The following is a 22,000-nucleotide window of genomic DNA, read 5'->3' on the forward strand; positions in this document are numbered from 1 at the left end:
TTGGCTCTCCTACGATGACTTCCGAACCGATCCTCGGGGATGTGATCTCTCGTATCAGTTGTTCTTATCACTCCCACAGGCTGGTGGTGGCTGATGATGACAACGATGACGATGATGATGATAAGAGCTCTTTCACTGCCTCGTAGAGATGATGATCGGTCGCTTTGTTCGCACGTTCGATTTCGGATAAACGGTATTGTGATATTAGTAAATCTGCTGATTGCTGCTGGCCAGGGTTGTAGTGCTAAGGTGGTAGTTCTCCTTCCGAACATTTTCCGTTCAACCATAAGTTGTGCGTCCTGTGACAAACATTTTATGTTTGATCAAGATACTTAAACCAGTTAACATTCGTTTTAAGCCAGTATACCTACGAGTCACACAAAAATTTTCAAATTGCGTTCGAAAACAGACACTATAAGGAAGCCTGCAAGTCGTAGGCGAAATTCGTATCTGTCAAGAATAAATTATACATAGTAGAATTAAATTGGATAAGGTTTCTTTTTATTCATTTTCTAGGTTTCGTATTCTACTAAGACGCTCCAAAAACTTCAGTCATTTCTGTCCAGCTAGCGTATACCGCAATAAAAGGAATTTTTTTGGGCAATATCTTACTATTAATTTTAATCTTGTTGCAATCTTGTTCGGGTATGCGAGTTGATTCTCTAACAATCAAACGCTGAAACCTCAGCTCTAAAAACGACACTATCTTGGTTCATCTGTATTTTATTTGTCTGTTTGTACAGCAAATCACGTTGCACTCAACGACATTCTGTTTATATTCAAGTCACTCATCTTTGGCCTAGTAATAGAGAGTGCTCTACAGTAATTTTCATTACACTTCATTAACTTTCGACAAGTATTCAGATGATGGGCAGATGAGTTTTATTATTTTAATTTAATTTAACTTAATTTAATTTTATTCTAAGATTAGAGTAAACCATTTTTATTTTTTATAGTTCTGAATTCAAACAATTTGAAACATTGCCCGATTGATGTAATTATCACGCATTGCCACACCTGCAACTAGTGCAACATTGGTCGAGCCGATAACTCGTGAGCGTGAGTACCACCCGGCATAAACGCCGGGACTTCTGCTGTGATCGCTCTTCGTAGCTGTAGCTCATCTGCACCCACACTCACTCACACAGTGCTAGCCATGTCGGCAGTCAGTCGAAAAATTTTGTCAATCTAATCTTGTTATTCGCGTTTTTCGTGTGTTGTGTGCTGCGCCACTGCTTGTGGTGTTGTTAGCAAATTTGGCTAAATACTGCAAATCGGCACTAGTTTTCTCGAATCAGTTTGCTTCGGCTTTCGACGCGACGCCCGCCGCTGTGCTGTTGCGATTGTGTTTTTCCGTCGCCGTTTCGTTCTGTTGCTGCTGGTTCTGGTGCATTTTGGTGTGGAAAAAGCCCATTTTCAGCGATCGCCGACCTTCCAAAATCGAAGAAAGACGGACGGATCAGTGCCTAGAACCTCTAGTTTTGCGTTCTTCTCTGCGCGGTCTCCCTCGAAGAAGTTCGGTTTCCGTTGCTTGAAAATCAAGGCATTTGGTGCATTTTTCGCAAAGGTTGCAGAATTGCGCAATTCTGCTATAGCAGCGGTGAGGGGTGCTGAAATTTGGACGAAAAAATCCTTTTCCGTGACTCTGGTGCTGACGCATGTGGAAAGAAGGGCGGTAAGGACAGTGGAGCGATAGTAGGCAATCTCACAGTTTGACAAGTGCAGCACGGACAGGCACTCACCGAACAGGGCGGCCGGATTTTATCTCTGATTTGCAGTGTTTACCTGATATGATAAACTTCTGGCAAATTGAACCATAAAGATAATTTAATTTCCACAAAAGCACAGCTTCAAGTGATGAATGAATTGAAAGATTTATTGTTAATGAAAGCATCAACAAAAAATCTTTTAAAATCAAATGTAGCCAAATTCAAAAATTCATCGCAATATCCCCGTGCATGATTGTGACGATAATCTAATACTCTATAACAAAGTATCGCAAACGAAATTATAACATATATTGAAATTAAAGCCATGTTTTTATAGTTTCTATGTTGATGTTCTGATAGTAAAATTTGTAGAGCAGAGACGTTACTTTATCTCTTTAATTCTAATTTTATTTTAAATTTCGATAGATACTGATTTTGCGTATGGCATACAGGCTTAATCAGTGTCTGTTTTGCACTTCAAATTAAACGGAAAAAATAATCTTTTTCCTATTTACAAAGGCTACTAGAAAGTTCAACAAAGGGTCTATATTGAATTAAAAAGTAGCATCTTTATTAAAACCAATAGGTAGCCTTTCATTCATATTTTAGACATTGCATTTCTTCATAATGATACCAAAAGTGGACCAAGAGTGGACTTCTCACTTCATATTCCAATCAAATAACATTATTTCTATAAGATCAATTTTACCGAAGAACAACACAACTTTGCTTTTAGATCGTACCAAAATTTTATTCAAAATTTCCATCAAAACTAATACCAATTATTCCTATACTGTTTTTATAACGAAGATTTTTTGTCAAACTTAGGCTATAGTTTTCTTTGTTAAACACCATTTTTTACAATATTAACTTAACTCAGTTACAGTTAGAGATGCATTATAGCGCTTGAAAAAACCCTGCAAATCGCTCAAAATGTTGCAAAGATCATAAGACCTTGTTAGTGCTTTTCATGCAATTTGTACAAAATTTATTAAGCTAATAGTATTTTCAATTACTATGAACATCATTGAATCTAGTCAATTCTTACATTTGTCCATTCCCCGTAAAATTATGCATTATAGCGAACTCAAGAATAGAATAAAAATCCACAAATTTAATTTTACATTTACCAAATGTTCAGATATTTCTTGACAAATACGTAAAACTCATAACCAACTAAAATATTTCTAAAATTAAAATTCCAATTTACCAAACTACACAGTAATTTTTTTTTCGCCGGTTATCAGCACAATTTTGCTGATTTTTGACAAGCTGAATTTTCAGCTATAAATTCAGTAAAAAATTTATGCTGAAATATTCAGCAATTTGAAACGTCAAAATTTTGCTGGAATTTCAGTTCATATAACCAAATTGCTGATCACTCAGTAATTTTAGTTTGACAGCAGTTTGCTGATAAATTCAGCAAAATGATTAAAATTTTAGGTTTTTCTTCATTTATTTACAAAAAAAATCTATGTACAATTAATACGCTTAATAATCGAATGATTCATTATTTATGTGCATTACCACATGCTGTCGAATTCCATCGGTAAAAACTTTCTACCAAATGACGTCGGGAAAAATATTTTAAATTGCCTGTCGCCGTTTGCTTCTTACTTCTGAAAAATTAAAATATATTGGTTGCGAACAAATAAACATAGCAAATATTACCTCTACGTTGTGATTGTTATCCGTAGAACTTCCGCAAGTCCATGATTCATATTTACGTTAAGTTTGAATTTCATTTTACTTGAAAAGGTGCTTTCAATCGTGAAACTTAAAACATTGCGAAATGCAGCTTAAAGCAAGAATATTTAATATGGCAGTTCTTTTGACAGTTCGGCTACGCTAATTGCTGAACGTTCAGCAATCGCCAACAGATTGCTGATTTTCAGTAAATAGAAATCAAATTGCTGATAGGACAGCAAGAAATTCATTTACTGACTTTATGTCAGCAAACCAAATTGCTGAAAAGCGATTTCAAATTTTGGTGTGTAATGTAATATTGCAACACAACTCAATGAGATTCAAACCTTCAAGTTGTTCCGAATCTAATCTAATCTAGAGGTATTCTGAATTCAATGATTAATTTTGAGTATTTACCTGCGACAATCACAATCAATCCGGCAACCCTGCTGCCACGGGTAACTGCGAGTGCCTGTCCGCAGTGTTGTGAAAGAGATGGCAAAGCAGTGTCGAGTAAATAAAGGACGTAAACAACGGGCTGCTCACGTCGCGTATTTCATGTTCTAGGAAGAGATCCGTTTTTAGGGCTTGCATATAACCTGGTGTTAGTGAGTGAATCAACCTCTGCGAGCTTTCTAGACCGATTGATTAGTGCCTTTTGATCGCGGAAAAAGCATTTTAATCGAACGCAACCTAAAAGTCGGCGAGTTGTTGTAGAAACGGTAAGTTCCATGGGTGATGTTTGATGTTCCTACATGTTTGTGCTTTGCGACAAATTCATTCTCCTTTATGATGGTTGAACTAGAATCAGAACTCACCCACTAGAGGTGAGTGAGTGACCTTTGATTGCAGTGGCGAAACTGTCATGTCTACCAAATATTTTTCTTGGTTTGAAATTCATCATATTTTGATTTGAGAGTTTAAGTTTTTTTTTGTCTCATGTGGATTATGTCAATAAAATAAATTCTAATCGTCTTACTAATGTTATTAATTTGAGCATCATATTCCAGTTTCTATGAACAAGCAATTGAGTGGATTTAATCCCAATTAACTAACGCTGATGGAAGACAGTTTAGAAGAGAATCGAAGCTACCAAACTATTGTTCCATCGTCGTGCACCGATTTATCATTGCAAACGATGTCTCAAATCAATGATGCACAGAAAAATGTGGATTGGAGCATGCACAGATTTTCAAAACAATATACATTCCGCCTTCAATTATGGATTAATAGGCATGCAAGAATTCAATGGTATAGAGTTTGGGATAGATTTTTTGGGATTTTTTTGGGACTAATTCGTGGTAATACCGAGGATGTGGTCCGAAGAACAACTGCCAGCAAACTAGCTGTAAGGTCTCAGTTACCTGATACAAAAGATGGGCATCTGATTTCACTGACTGATGCCGTTGTAAGAATAATTTGTTGGCGAATATCAATGAGGTTTTCACAAGAGATGTTCCACAATGGACGAAATGTTTACTTATTAACAGATTCTCAACCAATTTCTATAATTAGTTTTGTGTATAGATTTGAAGGCAGCGTACGATTCAGTAAATAAAATGAGTAATAGCAGAGTATCGATGAATATGGTTTTTCAATGAAACTGATTGGGCTGATACGCTACTCTTGATAGTTCCGCGTCAATCCAGATCTTTACGAATTGCAGTCTTAACACTAGAAGCTATTTAGTCATTCTGACTGGTACCGGAATGTAATAAATGTACTCTCTACTTATAGCTACCAAATTCATAACATTATTTCTGAATGCAAATGTTACATGTTGCAGGAATTTTGAGCTAAAGTTGCACGATCAGTCAGAATGACTGGTTTGGTATATCTAGTGTTATGTTCACGAAAAACTCGCAATCTACAAGGCGCTGTTTCTGCCGTTGACACTGTATTGCCACGAAGCATGGACGCTGCAGGAGAGCGCCCTACAAGCTCTTAGTGTATTGACATAAACCAAAAGTAAGGAGTGTGCAAAAGGCGCATGAATCACGAGTTTTACCAGTTAGAATTTGTCAAATGAGTAAAACACGAGAATGGGTTGGCCACGTGGTGAGAATGCCGGACGAACGATCAGCAAATACGACAAAGACTGTTCATATCAAAACCGGGACGTAGTGTTAAGCTTGTTACTTGAACGATTTTCTCTATGCTTTTGACCAATACATAAACAAACCTAAATCATATACATTATTTTGTTATTTGCTCTCATCTTATAAGATGGCGCGTCTTAGTTAGAACGTAGAAAAGCTATCCTGCAGAACTATTTGGAAAATCGCGATTTTTCAATTCATTCCATCGTACAATCAATAAGTATACCAAAATCAACTATTGCAGATGTGCTCAAACGTTACAAAGAGTGTCTTACTGCGGAAAGAAATGGAGAAGAAGAAGTTAATTAATTTAATATAATTCGTTAACTTCTCACTTGCTACTATGAACAGAAGTAATATCGTCGAAATTCTGTACACGGATTTTAGTACAGCTTTTGATATCCACATGTTATTATACAAGCTTAGGTTTAGGTTTTGAGGCGAAATCTTAATATGAATTTATATGACAAACAGTCTTCTTCTTCTTCCTCTTTTTCTTCTTCTTCAGCACAGAGCCGGGGTGGCTCGTGCTGTTTCAAGCACTCGTCTCTATTCAACTCTGTCTTGGGCCACTCGTCGTCAATTTCCTAGTCGTCTCAGAAGTCGCAAATCGCTTTCGACCTGGTCGAGCCATCGTGCACGTTGGGCCCCCTGTTCCTGGTGCCGGTGGGGTTGTTGAAGAGGACTATTTTCGTCGCTCTGTCATCCGGCATCCTTACGACGTGTCCGGCAGGCTACGCTAACTTTCGCTAGATATACGATGGGAGTTTCCCCAAGCAGTGCCTGTAGCTTGTGATTCTCACGCCTCCGCCACTCTCCGCTTTCACTTTATACTTCACATTTTCCGCTAGAACACGGCCAGGGCGCGTATGTCTTCCGTGAGCAGCGTCACGGAGGTCCATAAAGAACTACCGGTCTAATAAGGGTTTTGTACATTGTTAGCTTCGTGCGGCGATGTATGCTTCCTAAACGTAGCGTTTTACGAAGAGTAGAATGGGCCCGATTTCCTGCTTGGGTGCGCCACTGAATCTCCTTACTAGTGTTGTTATCCGCGGTCACCAGCGATCCCAAATACACGAACTCCTCTACCACTTCTAGTTCGTTGCCGTCAACGGTTACCGTCCATGGGAGACGCGCGTTTGTTTCCTTTGAGCCTCTTCCTGTATTCATGTATTTAGTCTTCGACGCATTTATTTTTAGCCCAATTCTCCTAGACTCCGCTTTCAGTCTGGCGTAGATTGCCTCCGCCGTCGCAAAGTTCCTGGCTATGATATCGTAGTCATCTGCAAAGCCTAGAAGTTGGCTACCCTTGGTAAAAATCGTGCCTCTCGTTTCGATGCCCGCTCGGCGGATCACCCCCTCAAGATCGATATTGAACAGCATGCAGGATAGACCGTCACCTTGTCTCAACCCTCGTCGCGTCTCGAAGGGACTCGAGAGTGTCCCAGAGATGCGTACTAAACACATCACTCGATCCAATGTAGCTCTGATCAGTCGCGTCAGTTAGTCCGGAAAACCGTGTTCGTGCATTCCCAGGTAACCGCTAAGCACTGAATTTAGCTTGAAAGCTGCTGTATATTTGCAAGTTACATGCTGCCAGATATAATTCAGCATTGTCAATGCATAGCAGCTTTAAAATGGCATTCTCAATGTTGAATTAAAATTTACTTGAAGCACTATGAAAAGCTGATTAGATGCTCTAAGCAAGCTTTATTGCCGTTACCGGCATCAAAAGAGATTTTGAACACTGCTCACACTTGCAGGAATTCTCCTTGCGAACGTACGTGTGATAAAAGAAAAAATGCTTCCCTTTTTTTTTTATTCTATATTAGAGAGGTGTTCAGCCTGCGGCTGGTTCGCCTCTTCTTCCCTCTCTTTTTATCTTACGCACAATCCTGCACCGCCGATAGAATAAACATCAACACGAATCTATATGGCATATGCAGACGGATTTTACAAGAAATATTTCTATGCATGTATGCCATCACATAAAAAGAAAATAAAAGGTAGGTAATTCTCCCAAAGCGCAACTTATAGGAGAAATGTAAAAAATAAAATCTTTCCCTCCATTCCACATCGATAAGCAAATCAAACATCCGAGTTAAGAATTTCGGTAATTTAAGTAGCTATTGGCAGCTGACTCGCAACTACCGTTTACAGATCAACTGGTAAAGGCGTTGCCCTACTCCTCCACTCCAAGCCACGTAATCGACAGATTGGCTGGCTGGCGGTTCAATTCTAACCGAAAAAGAAAATAACAAAAAAGCAATCTTGAAACGTCAACAAAGTACGCCATATAAGCATAATAGAGAGGGAAGATAAAAAAGGATGTACAATATATTTTCCGCATTTTTTATGTTTGACGTTTTACCGTTACGCAACAGGCGTTACGTTTTATGACATTTGTAAATCTCCAAGCACTAATGTAGCCGGATATTTCGCCAAAACCGGCTTTCTAGCAGCTTTTTATAGGCATATTGAACTATGCTGCACGATATGGTGTGCACCATAGGCTAATAAAAAGCTAGATTTCTGCTTCTTTAAGTGCTCACTGGTTACTTGGGTTATCTACCATAGATGGTCTCGATCGACTGAATCGTATGCTGCTTTGAAATCAATAGAGATGTAATGCGCGGACACGTTGTACTCGCGACATTTTTGCTAGTCTGTCGAAGAGTAAAAGTTTTGTCCGTAGTTGCGCGAGCCCCCATAAAGCCGCCTGCTAATTCCCTACGAAACCTTGTGCTATCGGTGACAGCCGGCGTAACAGGATCTGGGAGAACAGCTTGTAGGCGGCGTTTACCAGCGTAATGCCACGATAGTTGCAGCAGTCTATCCGATCACCCTTTTTGTAGATGGGACAAACCACTTCTTCCATCCATTCCTCCGGTAGCTTTTCCTCGCCCAAATCCTCGAAATAACCCAGTGTAGAGCCTTTGCTAGAGTTTCTCCACCATGTTTATAAAACTCTGCCGGTAGGCGATCCTTCCCAGCGGCTTTATTGGTCTTCAGCAGCCCGAATTCTCGTTTGACTTCTTGGAGATCAGGTGCTAGGACATTACCATCTTCCATGGGCGCTCCTAGGTTAATTTCCGTTCCGCCTCCTTCTGCGACTTCGCCATTGAGGTGTTCATCGAAGAACTGCTTCCATCTATCGACCACCTCGCGCTCGTTTGTGATTAGATTCCCTCCCTCGTCCCTACACATGTCAGATTTCGGTGTGTAGCCCTCCGAGTTTGGTTCACCTTCTCATAAAATTTACGCATGTCATTAGCTCGGAATAGTTGTTCTAATTATTCACGATCTCTGTCCTCTTTTTGGCGCTTTTTTCTACTGAGGATCGTGATCAACTGGTTCCTAACTTGTCGGTATTTCCGTCGGCCAGGTTCTCTCTAATGGCAGTACTTAGATAATTTGTCCAAGCAGTTTTTGTCCCCTCCACCGCTTGTTGTCATTCCCCATCAAACCAATCATTTTGTGTACTCCGAGGTTCAACACCTAGTGCCACGGTAGCGGCCTCTCCGATGGCCGAGCGTATTCTGTCCCAACCATCTTCGAGGTTTGAAGCACCTAACTCCTCGGAAGAAGGCAATGCCTCATTCAGTATTCGCGCATAGTTCTCGGCAGCATGCGGGTTATCTAGCTGCCAGATGATCACCCAAGGAGGGCGGCTTTGACGTGTCCATTATACGGTGGACAGCTTTGAGCGCACATGTACTGCTACTAGGTAATGGTCAGAATCAATATCCGCACCCCGTCGGGAGCGTACGTTCGTGATGTTAATAGAGAAAAACCCAAGTTTATGCATCGTTGGCCGTTATCGTTCGTGTCAGTGTGCAGGCTATTGGGTCCTACCACCGGTATATACATTTCTTCCCTACCGACCTGGGCGTTCATATTCCCGATGACGATCTTGATGTCTCGTGACGAGCAGCTGCCATACATTGCCTCCAGCCTCGCGTAGAACGCTTCTTTCTCATTGTCGGGACTACCTCCGTGCGGGCAGTGCACGTTAATGATGCTCGTATTCCGCCTGGTACCAAGAGGAGGTCGGGATCGGAGTTGCTGGATGAGAGGCTAACGACCTCTATGGGGTCTATATTCCGCATTATCCAGCCATTTACCAGGCACGGGATATACCACTATAGGCAATAATAAATCCAGAGGTGAATGGTGAGAATTGACGGGAAGCAGATGAGATATTGTGCTTCACAGAGATCTCATGATCAGGAAGGTAGGTCTAGTGTTCGTCCAAGGTGGATTTGCTTGTTTTATGCTCAGGGATTCGAATCCATTAACCACAGCAGCACTAGCAAGAGAAAGCAGGAGGGAATTGTCGAATTGTAGTCCATCCTTTCCATTAAACCAGGATATTTGTAGTTGGTTGTAATCAGAGAATTTTATGGTCAGAAGCCTCTTTCTCACGTAACTCACGGATCGAAAGGATATGTTCGTCTATGAAACAGACTACCTTGCTTTTATCGGGGGGAATATAAACTGCTACAAGCAAAAATTCCGTGCCTCTGGTAACAGTAGAAATACAGACTTGTTCGAGATAACCGCCATGGTTTAGATCGACCATCGAACTTGGGAGATGTTGAGCAACGGCAATCAATACGCCACCAACCAAACTGCTTTGACTATTCTTCGACGTGACGATCACATCGATATACTTTGAAGGCGGATCCAAACAGCTGAAAGGAATTGATGTCGCCACCTAATCCGGTTTCAGTTAACATGATTATGTCACAGCTGCTGTCGTTAGATGCAAGAAACAGCTCATTTACTTTAGTTCCTAAACCTCGCCCATTCTGATAGTACGCTCTAATATCATCCACGTCATGGGTGTGTGTTGAGAGTTTCGAAATAGCACTCCACGTGTAGCACAGCACTTCACGTGGAGATCCCGAGCTATCCTATCAGAACCTGCAAAACAAAGCGATTTACAGAGCCATGTTCCGAGAATCACAATGATCAAGAGATAGCTGAAGGAAGAACAGAAGACATTAGCCTAGAAAATTGTCTGTTTTGAACTTGTAGTTTATTTCTTTAGTAATCATAGTCCAAATATGATTGAACCTGATTGGACATTAAACCATTCGGGGAAGGGTCATAGATTGTATGCCAGAAACTTATTGAATATCTTAATTATGAAGGCATGAAGTTGTTCTATTTTCAATTACTAAATTTGACATTATTTCAATTTTCACCACGTTTTTCCATTCGGCGCCTTTTCGCCCATTCTCCTCCCTCATCCGAATCAGAACATTGAATACACCTCCATTACGGAAACTGCAGCCCCACGGCGGCGCTCTGCTCTGCCGCATCCCGGCGAAAGCTGTCGGTCTCTACTGAAGCGAATTTCAATTTGCATCGGAATGCAATAAATTATTTGCGTTGTGTTCTTTTTTCTTTTTTTTTATTGCAGCATAGCACTAGACACGGTTGTTGTGGCCAAAATACTGATTGTTTTGGTGCAATTCGCTATGGTGGTACGACTGCAGCGGCTATATCATTGTTTTTGGGAAAGCAGAGGCATCCCCTAGACAGGCGTACCTCTACATATTTGTTTATGTGCAATAGTTTAGCAAGCGGCCGAATAGGCTGCTGCAGTTATGATTCATTCAGCAGGACAGTGAAACTTTTCTGATAAAGTTATCGTTTATAGAGGCGAAGCAACGTGATTGCTAGTTTTGCAAACTTTATTCAAAATAGCTTTCCGTTTATTTTTTTCTGTTTTAACTAACATAGTACAGACAGGTAAGTTGATTTCATTGTCCACAGCACACCACGGATGGTTCTGGTTCTAACAAAAATGGGTGTTTTATGTTGGAAAAAGACCGTTTCTCCCGGTGTCGAATGGGACAAAAGGGTCGTGAATATCATTCGATGGTACAATTTTTCCCGTTGTTGGTTGCTGGTCTTTTGTTCAGCGCTACACTACTTACCGTATAAATTTGTCATTTATCAAACAAGCCGCAGAGAGTACCCCGGTTTCGGTTTCGGTTCGGAAGACAAAGCCATCTCTTGAGCGCATTTAATTATGTCCGAGTGCTTTTTGGTTATGATAAATTTTATAGTTGGTTGAACTACAGTTGCAGCTGTTATTTGAGAATTTGTTTTTTATTATTCTTATTATTATTTACAGGAAAACAACAACATCAGTTACAGCAACATGCAGCAACCACGTTATAGCCCAGCTCCACCACCACCGGCTGGGATGCGACCCCAGATGCCTCCCCGACATCAGGTTATCCCAAACGTAAGTTTAATTTATGTAACAGGAATTGAATTCAATTATATCCTATTGGTCGTGCTCGCGTTCAAAAATCACTTCCTGTGAAGTGTTCTTTTACCTAGTATTATAATTGTTTGTTTAGTTTAACATTTGACAAACGGATAATTTTTTTTGCTTAAACGAATTCTGTCTGTTCACTAGTTTTTGTGTGACCAAAATATATTCAACTTTTTTCAAGCATTTGAATGACTAGAACTTTTTGTGCGTAATTTTTTTATATGCCTAATATATTTTTTATGGAAACAAAAATTCAATTTCTACCACGATTTCGAAAAAAAAACTCTTATCTGCACCTTGGCATCGACAGCAGTGTTCTATCGCTGCGCATCAACGTTAGAAATCTTCTGGTTTGCAAACCGACAGTGAAGTATTCATTTGCACAGAACATATTTTTTAATCACCGAATCATCGCCGCCGCTAGCAGGAGCCAAGTCGGAATATGTAGCGAGAAAACTAGTGTGCACTTTCCACAGCCAAACGGCGTACATCGCATCGGTACCGACGCCCCTAGAAGAGCCACAGCCAGCTAACCTGGCCTGGCCCGGCTGGCTGTGCGGAGTCGAGTGACTCTCAATGCTCTTGCAGACAATTTGCTGCTCAACTGGTTGGAAGTAATTTGTGCACACTTTCGCTCTTATGTGGATCGTCAGCTGCAGCCACGAAAGGAAATTTGCGCTTCCGCTGACGATTCTCACGCGCTGCACCTTTGAACCAGTCAGTGGCTAGTGAGCATGATTCCGGTCTAGGCATGATTCTATTTGACTTTGAGTCAAGAAATATTTCGCGTGCTGAATTCACTGCCAATTCCAATTTTCTAATTTCACCATCCTGCATGTACTGGAATAAACAACAGTGCGAACATCAACGTATTCTCCCATTGTTACAATCCCAGGAACAATTCTCATTCGTTTATTGAATCGCTACTGTGTAATGAAAATCCGTCTATCACATAAACACATTCATTCATTTAGGAAAAGCTGCTTCCGTAGGAAGCTTTTCAGCTTTATCACAAAGTGCTACAAAATGGTTTAAATAATAACATTTATCTCGCTGGCAGCATCGGCAGCTGTGGCGCAAACAAGAATACAACCTCCCTTCCCGGTTTTCCACCCACCGCGGTACGACACGTACCGTGCTTTGTCCCCAACGCTTTTCACAGTACCTAGCTTAACTAGTTCCGTGTGACAGTGCCAACCAGCGTCAGATCGGAAAATATGGGAAATTATTTTATTAGTGTAATAAAGCACTCCGAACGCGCTCACAAGGGCAAAGCAAATATTTTTGAACTAACGCCCGCCTCAGCTTCGGCCGGCATTCTTCTTCCTGAATTATTTAGGTGTATACACACAGGAAGCATGTTTCCTCCAGTTCTGGCCCGCATAGGTAGGTAGCTACAAGCATCAAAGTTTGCAGAAATTCCTTAACTCGTGGAACGACTGCTCTACGACCGCCCACCCGCCCGGAGGCAAAAGTAAAGCTTTTCCGGGAAAATCCACTCTTGCGGACCACTCTTGCTGTCTACATTTTAAGCCGAGATAGCATTTACACTCGCATAGGTTGATGTTGATAGGAGAAAATATAATAAGTTCCATTCAGATTGTGAGTGGTGCAAATGCCTGGCCCAGAAATTATAAACCACTTTAATCTTCTGTAGGTTAAATGACGGAACACAAGTTTTGGAAATGTTTTTATTCTTTCTTTTAGTCGGCAAAAACAGTGAATGACAGTTCCAACTCAAACACTGCTAATGGAAAGTCCATAAAGCTTTCTATGGATCAACAGTGTTATTTTGACTTTTGATCTTTGTAGAAGAATCTAATTTAATAATAATTCACACGTTTTTCACAATCGCGTGGAGCACTTGTGCCTTACCCATCTTGCCCGTGTCGTCATTTACCTGATGAGGACAGGAAGGAAAAAGCAAAGTCTTGGGTATAGCCGTCTTTATACATTACCCTTCTTTATCGACAAACTTCCCAGCCGGTTATTGAAGTACAGGACAATTATCACGGGGCTAGTGCAGCGATCCTACTGACTCTAGCAGCACCACCCAGACGAGATTCGAATATACGATGACTGGCTTCTTAGACCAGTATCGTACCTCGAAGTTGGCGGGCAGAAAACTGGACGGAAAGGAAAGCAGAGGAAATAGAAAGGGTAAGGGAATTTGACAACGCAAACACTTATATACCCAAAGCGTTGCTTTATTTATTTAAGATGTAGGTCCCTTTATTTTACTACGCAATTGTTCCGCTGCAGGACAGTTGCCGGTTACATGATATAATGTACCGTAACCGGCTAGCCTCCCAGTTGGCTCCGAGGTATGATGCTGGCCTAATAAGCCAGTCGTCGTATGTTCGACGTATGTATGTTCTCGACTAGGAGAGGCTGTTAGAGTCAATAGGATCGTAGCAACTGGCCCTGAAATTATCCTGCACTCTAACAGCTGGCTGCGAAGTCTGTCGTATGAAAAAATAAACAGAAGGTCTTGTTTCGATAACGGAATGTTAGGCTTTGCTTTGCTTAACCAGATTCATATAAATCCCAATGTAGCCACGGGATAATTAAAGTAACAGTAACCAATCAGTAATCAGTAATTAACTAGGAGTGTTGCAAAAGAAATATTGCCATGAAACTTTTCGTTTGACGACATGTTCCATGATTTTTCCATTAACTTGCAAATCAAGATTGAATCTTTAGTTTTATCCAACATGTCGCAATTGGTGATGCGGGTTCTGGACCTAAAGCAGACTTTTCCGCTCCAGATTTTGCTGGTTCGTCAGCCCATTCATCTCCGGTTATACCAGAATGGCCAGAAACCCAACCAGATGGACGGCATTCAGAATGTTTATGTTTCTTCTAGTTGAGTGTGGCAGGTAATGACTGTTTTTCAAACTAGGCTCCGCACGTAATTGCAAAGATTCCAGTTTGAAAAACGCTGCAGTAACTACTCAACGATTAGGATTCTTCCAACTATAGCTCACGGCAGTAAATACCAGCACCCGCGCGAACGTCGTACAAGAAACCGTCGGTATAACAGACCACATAGTCGTAAATTTTTCTAACCATGTAGCCTGATAACCACTCCTCTCTAGGAGGAAAGTTACTTAAAAAAGTCCTATACGGAAAAGTACGCATGAGCGTTACATCACTAGGGGCAAACTTGTCCTCAGGAACAATTTACGAAGAACATCCAAACCATCAAAGCGTAGAGCGCGAGCTCCATTTGGGGCTTGAAAATAAGACGATAGATGTTTTACTCGGATTTACCAGATTCTCGGCACCACGTTTCCACAACTCCTGCTGCATTAAGTCAAATATTGTGCTTATGCACATTGAAACTATTAGGATAAAATAGTTATCCACTAAACGTTATGATGGATAGCCTAGATCACAGAGTTTCCTCAGTAGGTAATCTGCTACAAGGTTCCATAAAAGAGGCGAGAGAACGCCACCTTGTGGACATCCACAAACACTTTGTTTCCAAATGCTTACTTGCCGTAACGACGAAAAAAGCGATCGGTTACTAAGCATTTTTTCTATCCACTTTATGATTATTAAAAGTACATTATGATAACGAGCTCCAAAGTGAAAGCGAAAGATACGGTGTCAAACGCGCTTTCAATATCCAAAAGAGTTCCTAAGCAACATTCCTTTCGTGAAAACGTAACCTCAATTTTATTCACCATATCATGCAATAAAGTGGTTGTAGACTTGCCTCTTTGATAGGCATGTTGTGCTGAATGAAGAGGAACTTCTACTAAGTGGTGGTCAACAATTCGCTTAAGTGATTTAAGTAAGAAAGACGTTTGACTGATCTAAACTGATCTAAAACTTTTGGCTTGCTCGTATGTCGCGCATCCACCTTTAGGAATAAACTTAACCCTAGAGCGGTCGCGCTAGTGTACTGAGTACACGCGTTTTCGAATAACGCGAAAAAATCATCTAAATTTTAATCAAATCACCATTGACGGCGTTGTCAATTCCAGCAACTCAACAGCTTCCTGACAGAATCAGTTGATACGTATTTCTTCAACTTTTATCAAAAGACAAGAAGAAGAGCACAGAGTGAAGAGCGTTGTGAGTGAATTTCGATGTATATTGTTCCTAAAATATATGCACTGTTGAGTTGTTGACAAACTCTGTTTTGGGAAAATCGCCAAAAGAGTACTATTTGCAAACATTTTGGTGTTCTTCACCAGACCAGATAAGCCATTTTTTTGCCTATTCGACATAAGCCGAGATATCGCAAAAAGAAATATGATTTTACCAACTACGCATGGATAGAAATTTGATCTCCTAAACGAGCAAAATGACTCATGATTCCAGGTTTCTAGCATATGATTTATGAAAATACACCATGAATAATAATCATGATATCACGAGCTTCTTCCAGTACAACACAACGCAAAATCATGAACTATTATTCATGATTTTGTGCTGTCTGATATGGCAGTTCAGTCATGATTTGACAGGAATTCACATTTCATGATTTCATGATTTCATTCATGGCATCGGAATCAAATTTCTTTCTGTGCGACATCTAACGGGACAGTTCCGAATTCAACCGATCTAGACACACAACTTTGTCAAAAACCGCAACCTTCTATAGTATCATGGTCATGAAATATCATCATAAGATTATAATTTGATCACTTGCGCCACCTAGTGAGACAGTTTCGAACTTGGTCATGCATTACCAAATGCGTCTTGTTCGAAGAAATAATTTTGTAGAACACAGTAACATTCTATCTTGTCACGACTCTGAGATATTCCAAAAAAAAAAATCAATATGCTCGTTATAAACGCCATCTATCGTATCAGTTCCGAAATTTGTCCGCAACAGATTTATCTCGTCCAAATAAACAACTTTGCCAAAGACAGCAACCTTCTATCTCTTCTCAGTTCCGAGATATTAGAGATTCTCAGTATCGAGATTCTAGAATCATTTAATTTGGTCGTCATTTGCACCATCTAGCAAATCTGTTCTCAAACTTTATTTTTCGTTTCTAGATGCGTCTTAACTAGATAAACTACTTTTCCGAAAACCGCAACCTTCTATCTCACGCCAGTCCTGAGATATAGGTAGTATTATTCGCCGTGTACTCAGTACACGACGCGACCGCTTACGTAACTTTTTTTAGCGCGACCGCTCTAGGGTTAATGGTTATTTCACGCCATCGAGTTGGGGTGTAGCCAATAGCAATACTACATACAAACATTCTTTTCAGAAAATGTTCAAAGTATTTGAATCCTTTTTGCAGTAGAATTGGATATATTCCATCTGTTTCAGGAGATTTGTATGGAGGGAAGCTGTTCACGTCCCACTCAATCGCTTCAGTTGTGACAGCTCTCAGAGCGAAAGTCCATGAGTCTAAGTTATCTAAGACGATTTCCGAATCGTTTCGAACTTCAGGTTCCACATACCGTGGAAAATGACTATGAAAGAGATATTCCAGGATTTCATTATCGTTCGTACAGTTTTCGACGCTCAAATTTCAAATGTTATTAGACTGATAATCCTTCGATTTTGACAGTATTCTATAAGGCCGACTTTTCTCACCGAAACTGGAAACGTTGCTGCAGAACCTGTGTCAGCTCGTGCCAGCAGAATTACGTGCAACCTGTGCATAGAATTTCCGGGTCTGCTAGAAAGGCTCCACGCTATCCCTACGACGAATATTATCCTGCATCGCTTCTCTAGATCCGCGAGATGAGAGTTCCACCCTGGTGTACCTCTACTGGTCTTAATAGCTGTTAGCAGACAAGCTACCTCAAAAGCTTCCACAATTGAAGATGTTGTGACGTCTACAGTCACATCCAAGCCGATTGATGACTCAATCGTCGGTTCGAATCTTTGAAATTTCATCGCGTGTACCTCCTCAAAGAGCTCGCAGTCGGAAAATCTCGGATTGCGCAATCTTGCAACGTTTAGGCAGACACCAGCGTTGCCAACCTTCCAGATTTGTCTGGATTTTCCAGACTTTTTGATGCCTAATCAGACAAAAAAAGACGTTTTCCAAACATTGTCTTCCATTGGAGCAAATGGCAGCCAGACTTTTCCAGACACTTTTATTCTCGTTTTCCAGATTTTCGTAAAAACTGGTTGGCAACGCTGGCAGACACCCAAATGATCGAAATATTTAAAGCAATGATCAGATATTGATGTCTCGTTTGAAACATGCCATTGTGCCAACTCATGGCAGAACCTGTTAGAGCAGAGTGTTATATCTAACACTTCCTCCTTACCAACTCGTATGAAAGTTGGACAATTGTCCAAGGTTGGTACTACTCAAATATTCCATCAAATCAGAACTTTCTTACTTACTTATGTGTCCATGTCCGCCGGTCCGGCAGAACAAAGGGTTGAAATCAGAGATCTCTATTGCTGACGGTTACCCGACATGGCATGTCGCCAGGACAGGTTCTCGTCTACAGTCCGAATGTCGTTGGCTAAGCTGCGTCGCCATAAAATTTAATAAGCTTATCGCTCATTCAATAGCGATTATATCAAAAAAAAAATGCAGTCCGGGTCATACAGTAAACACCAGGGCGATATCACAATAGATCAACGATACTGGTCGCAGTTCATACAGGAAAAAGCTGCGTCACCATGAGACTCCAAATCTGCCTCTTCTACGCTGTCCTTGCGGATTCCAGTCGAATGCTTCTCTGCAGATCTTTTTCGCTCCTTTCCTCAAGGTGTGTCCGATCCACTTCCACTTACGTTCACGAATTTCTGTTGCCGGCCGTTGATGACATCGACGATGGAGTTCCTCATTGGACACCCAGATGTCAGGCCACCAAGCACAACTGATATGTCCCAAGCATACAGCAATACGAATTTAACGTTTGAGTTGAAAATTCGGGTTTTCGTATGTAGAGTGATCTGGTTTGAGCGTCAAATGTTTCGCAGACTTGCAAAGGCACCCTTGGGCCCTGGCCTTCCTGATCCGCGTGGCTATATCAATCCACCATCGGGTACCACCATCGGGCGTTGTCTGGCTGCTAAGATATTAAGAGGCGTCTACTTGCTCAACTTGTTGTCCCGCTACTGTGAAGTTGGTGGAATTGTCAGTGTTCGCTACCATAGACTTAGTTTTCGCTACGTTGACTGTAAGACCTGCTGCTTGGGAGTTCTCGGAGAGGTCATATAACTTACTCTGCAAATCGTTTCGGCTAGGTCGAGATCATTTACCTGCTCCATCGTTAGAGGATTCCAAGACCATCCTCGATTTGGTATACTGTCAATTGCTCCAACTAATATCTCATCCATAACGATGTGAAACAAGCGGTGATTAGATGCAGCCCTGTCTCACGCCAGCAGTAGCTAAGGTCGGACAAGATGCCGTTGTGCAAAACCTCGTAGAACGCCTCGTACTGAGCTTCGATGAGATGGACTAGCTTATCTGGAGCGCCTCTATGCCTAAGTGCGACCCAGATGTTTTCGTGGTTGAGACAGTCGAACGCCTTTTCGAAGTCAACGAACACCAACAGAAGAGAGTCCTGGAATTCGTTGATCTGCTCCAATATAATGCGGAGCGTTGTGATATGGTCTACACATGATCGGCCAGCACGGAATCCAGCTTGCTGCCGCCGGAGAGTAGCGTTGGTCTTCTCCTGGATCCGGTTGAGGATTACCTTGCAGAGTACTTTGAAAGTAATACAGAGCAACGTGATGCCACGCCAGTTACCGCATTCCGTTAGGTGTCCTTTATTAGGGACTTTGACCAATATGCCCTGCATCCAGTCCACCGGAAAAGTTGCGGTTTCCCAAATATTGCTGAAAAGCTGATGCATCATCTGGGCTAACAAAGATGGGTCAGCTTTGAGCATTTCGGCTGAAATACGATCTATCCCTGGCGCTCTATTGGATTTCATACTCTTGATGGCTGCTACAATTTCATCCAGCGATGGCGCCTCCGAGTTCACGCGATTTATTCGCCGAACTGTAGGCGTCGTACGCTGCTAGTTTTGTTGGTCTCTGACATTTGAAACTCGGAAGAGTTGTTCAAAATGTTCAGTCCATCGCTTAAGCTGTTCTGTACGGTCAGTCAATAGCTGACCAGCTCTGTCCTTTAGCGGCATCTTTGTATTCATCCTGGCACCACTAAGGCGGCGAGAAATATCGTACAACAAACGGATAACACCATTGGCGGCGGCGGTTTCTCCTTGTTCGGCTAGGGAGTTAGTCCAGGCTCTCTTGTCCCGCCTGCAAGCACGTTTAACAGCCCTCTCCAGTTCGGCGTATCGTTGACGGGCAGCTGTCTTAGCCGATCTGGTCCGCGCTCGCTCAATGCCGGCTTTCGCCTCTCTCCGCTCGTCGATCTTCCTCCAAGTTTCATCCGAAATCCACTCCCTCCGCCCACTGCGCGCTTTGCCGAGGGTTTCATCACTGGTCGTGATGAAGGCGTTCTTGATGCCGATCCATTGCTCTTCGACGGTTCCACCAGATGGCAACTCCGAGGCTCGAGATTCAAGTTGTTCAACAAAGGCCCTTTTCACCTCAGGATTCTCCAATCGGCGGACGTCGTAGCGGCACCCAACTTTCTCCTCCCGACGTTGGACACGTGCGACGCGCAGACGTATCTCAGCGATAACAAGATGATGGTCGGATGCAATGTCAGCGCTGCGTTTGTTGCGTACATCAAGAAGGCTCCTTCTCCATTTCCGGCTGATGCAGATGTGGTCGATTTGGTTTTCTGTTCGGCCGTCGCGGGAAACCCACCCGGAAACCCGTGACTTTATGTACTGATCTATGGGGGAAGAGCGATCCACCAATGACCATGTCGTTATTACCACAAAATTCTGTAAACAGCTCCCCGTTTTCGCTCATCTCTCCTAGGCCATGGCGTCCCATGACGCGTTCAAGGTCCGCGTTGTTTGAGCCAATCTTCGCGTTGAAGTCGCCCATGTGAATTTGGATGTCCCCCTTCGGGATTTTCTCAACCACGCTGTTCAGCTGGCTGTAAAAACTCTCTTTCTCCTGCAGGTCAGCAGCATCTGTTGGCGCATAGCACTGGATTGCCATAAGGTTCCTAACCCGTGTTCTGAATCTGGCAACGATTCTTCGCTCATTTATTGGTTCCCACTTCATCAGGGCCGCATGTGCCCCTGGGCTCAGTAGGAATCCAACTCCTCTTTCTCGAGTAGCATTTTCACCTCGTATGCCAGAGTAGAGCAAGACTTGCCCGGATGATGTCCTGTGTTCGCCAGTACCCGGCAAGCGGCCTCGCTCAGCCCCAGGATTTCAAGCTTCAAGCGGCTAGCTTCCCTTGCAAGTTGAGCCAGCTTGCCCTGCTGGGCAAGGGTCAGTATATTCCATGTTCCGATTCGTGTCCGTGTTTTCATGCTAAAGGTCGTTGCCAATAATCCGGAGAGATTTCTTCTTTCATTTTCGGTAACTTTTTGTATGTTCTGGTACAGGCTGTTAACCTAAGGTCCTTATCCCGCTGATGGGGCTGCCATCTTAATGTGGGCGGGAGCCACTGTGCCCCCTTTCCTGTTAGCATACGACAACCGAAGTTGCGTACCTCAGCCGGCACCTCGTGGAGGTAGGAATAGGAGTTAATGAACAGAGGTTATGGAATGCACATGTTCACCCTTTGCCGGCCAAAATTGTATGACGGCAAAGTATTTTTATTGGCGAAAGACAAGGCAAATAGGCTGAATTCAGAAACTTGCAGAAAATACCCTCCCGTACCCTACGTGACCCTATTACGGTTGTTTTGAGTTCAATTTAAACACTTGCCTTTTTCAAGTCACCTGCAATTTTTTATTTTAATTTTAGCAACAATCAAAGTTCAACAATAATATCGAATTATTTGAACAATTTTTTATTAACACAGATAAAAATAAAACATCCAATTTCAAATGAGAATCTTATACTGGCAAACACGTGATATTAAAAAAACTAGAAAGAACTTATGATCAGTCCAGAGAACTGCCAAAGCATTATATTAATTAGTTATTTTTCTTTCTGACTGTCGTATTACATGACAATTATTTATCATTTGGGGATTCTGAAAACTTGTGCAATACGAATTACAGTGCCCAACGACATGCTTCACGAATCACAGATCATTTCGTGAGCGCATTCTTGACAAATTTGGCATTGCAATTCATGGCAGAAATTCATATCCATACCTATCACTCTTTATAATTGAATTACCTGAAAAGTCAGCTTGTAGCTTGTAAGCCCGCATTTA

At 41.9% G+C, this 22,000-nt stretch overlaps 1 protein-coding gene across 11 annotated transcripts in view; it reads left to right on the top strand.

Moving 5' to 3' along the window:
* Positions 1–1,201: 1,201 nt before the first annotated feature.
* The window catches only part of LOC128734982 (protein alan shepard), a 370,743-nt gene continuing 349,944 nt past the window's right edge, over positions 1,202–22,000 (top strand). For 7 of the 11 annotated variants that reach the window (XM_053829412.1, XM_053829405.1, XM_053829415.1 and 4 more), the window contains exons 1-3: positions 1,202–1,675; positions 3,963–4,117; positions 11,643–11,756. In XM_053829412.1, the coding sequence (XP_053685387.1) occupies positions 11,670–11,756 (87 nt within the window). In that variant the 5' untranslated portion in view covers positions 1,202–1,675; positions 3,963–4,117; positions 11,643–11,669. Of the gene's footprint in view, positions 1,696–3,962; positions 4,118–11,642; positions 11,757–22,000 lie in introns of all 11 variants that reach the window. The other 4 variants (XM_053829406.1, XM_053829407.1, XM_053829411.1 and 1 more) reach the window with 4 other exon arrangements.

Source organism: Sabethes cyaneus, chromosome 2, assembly GCF_943734655.1.
Source record: "Sabethes cyaneus chromosome 2, idSabCyanKW18_F2, whole genome shotgun sequence".
NCBI lineage: Eukaryota > Metazoa > Arthropoda > Insecta > Diptera > Culicidae > Sabethes > Sabethes cyaneus.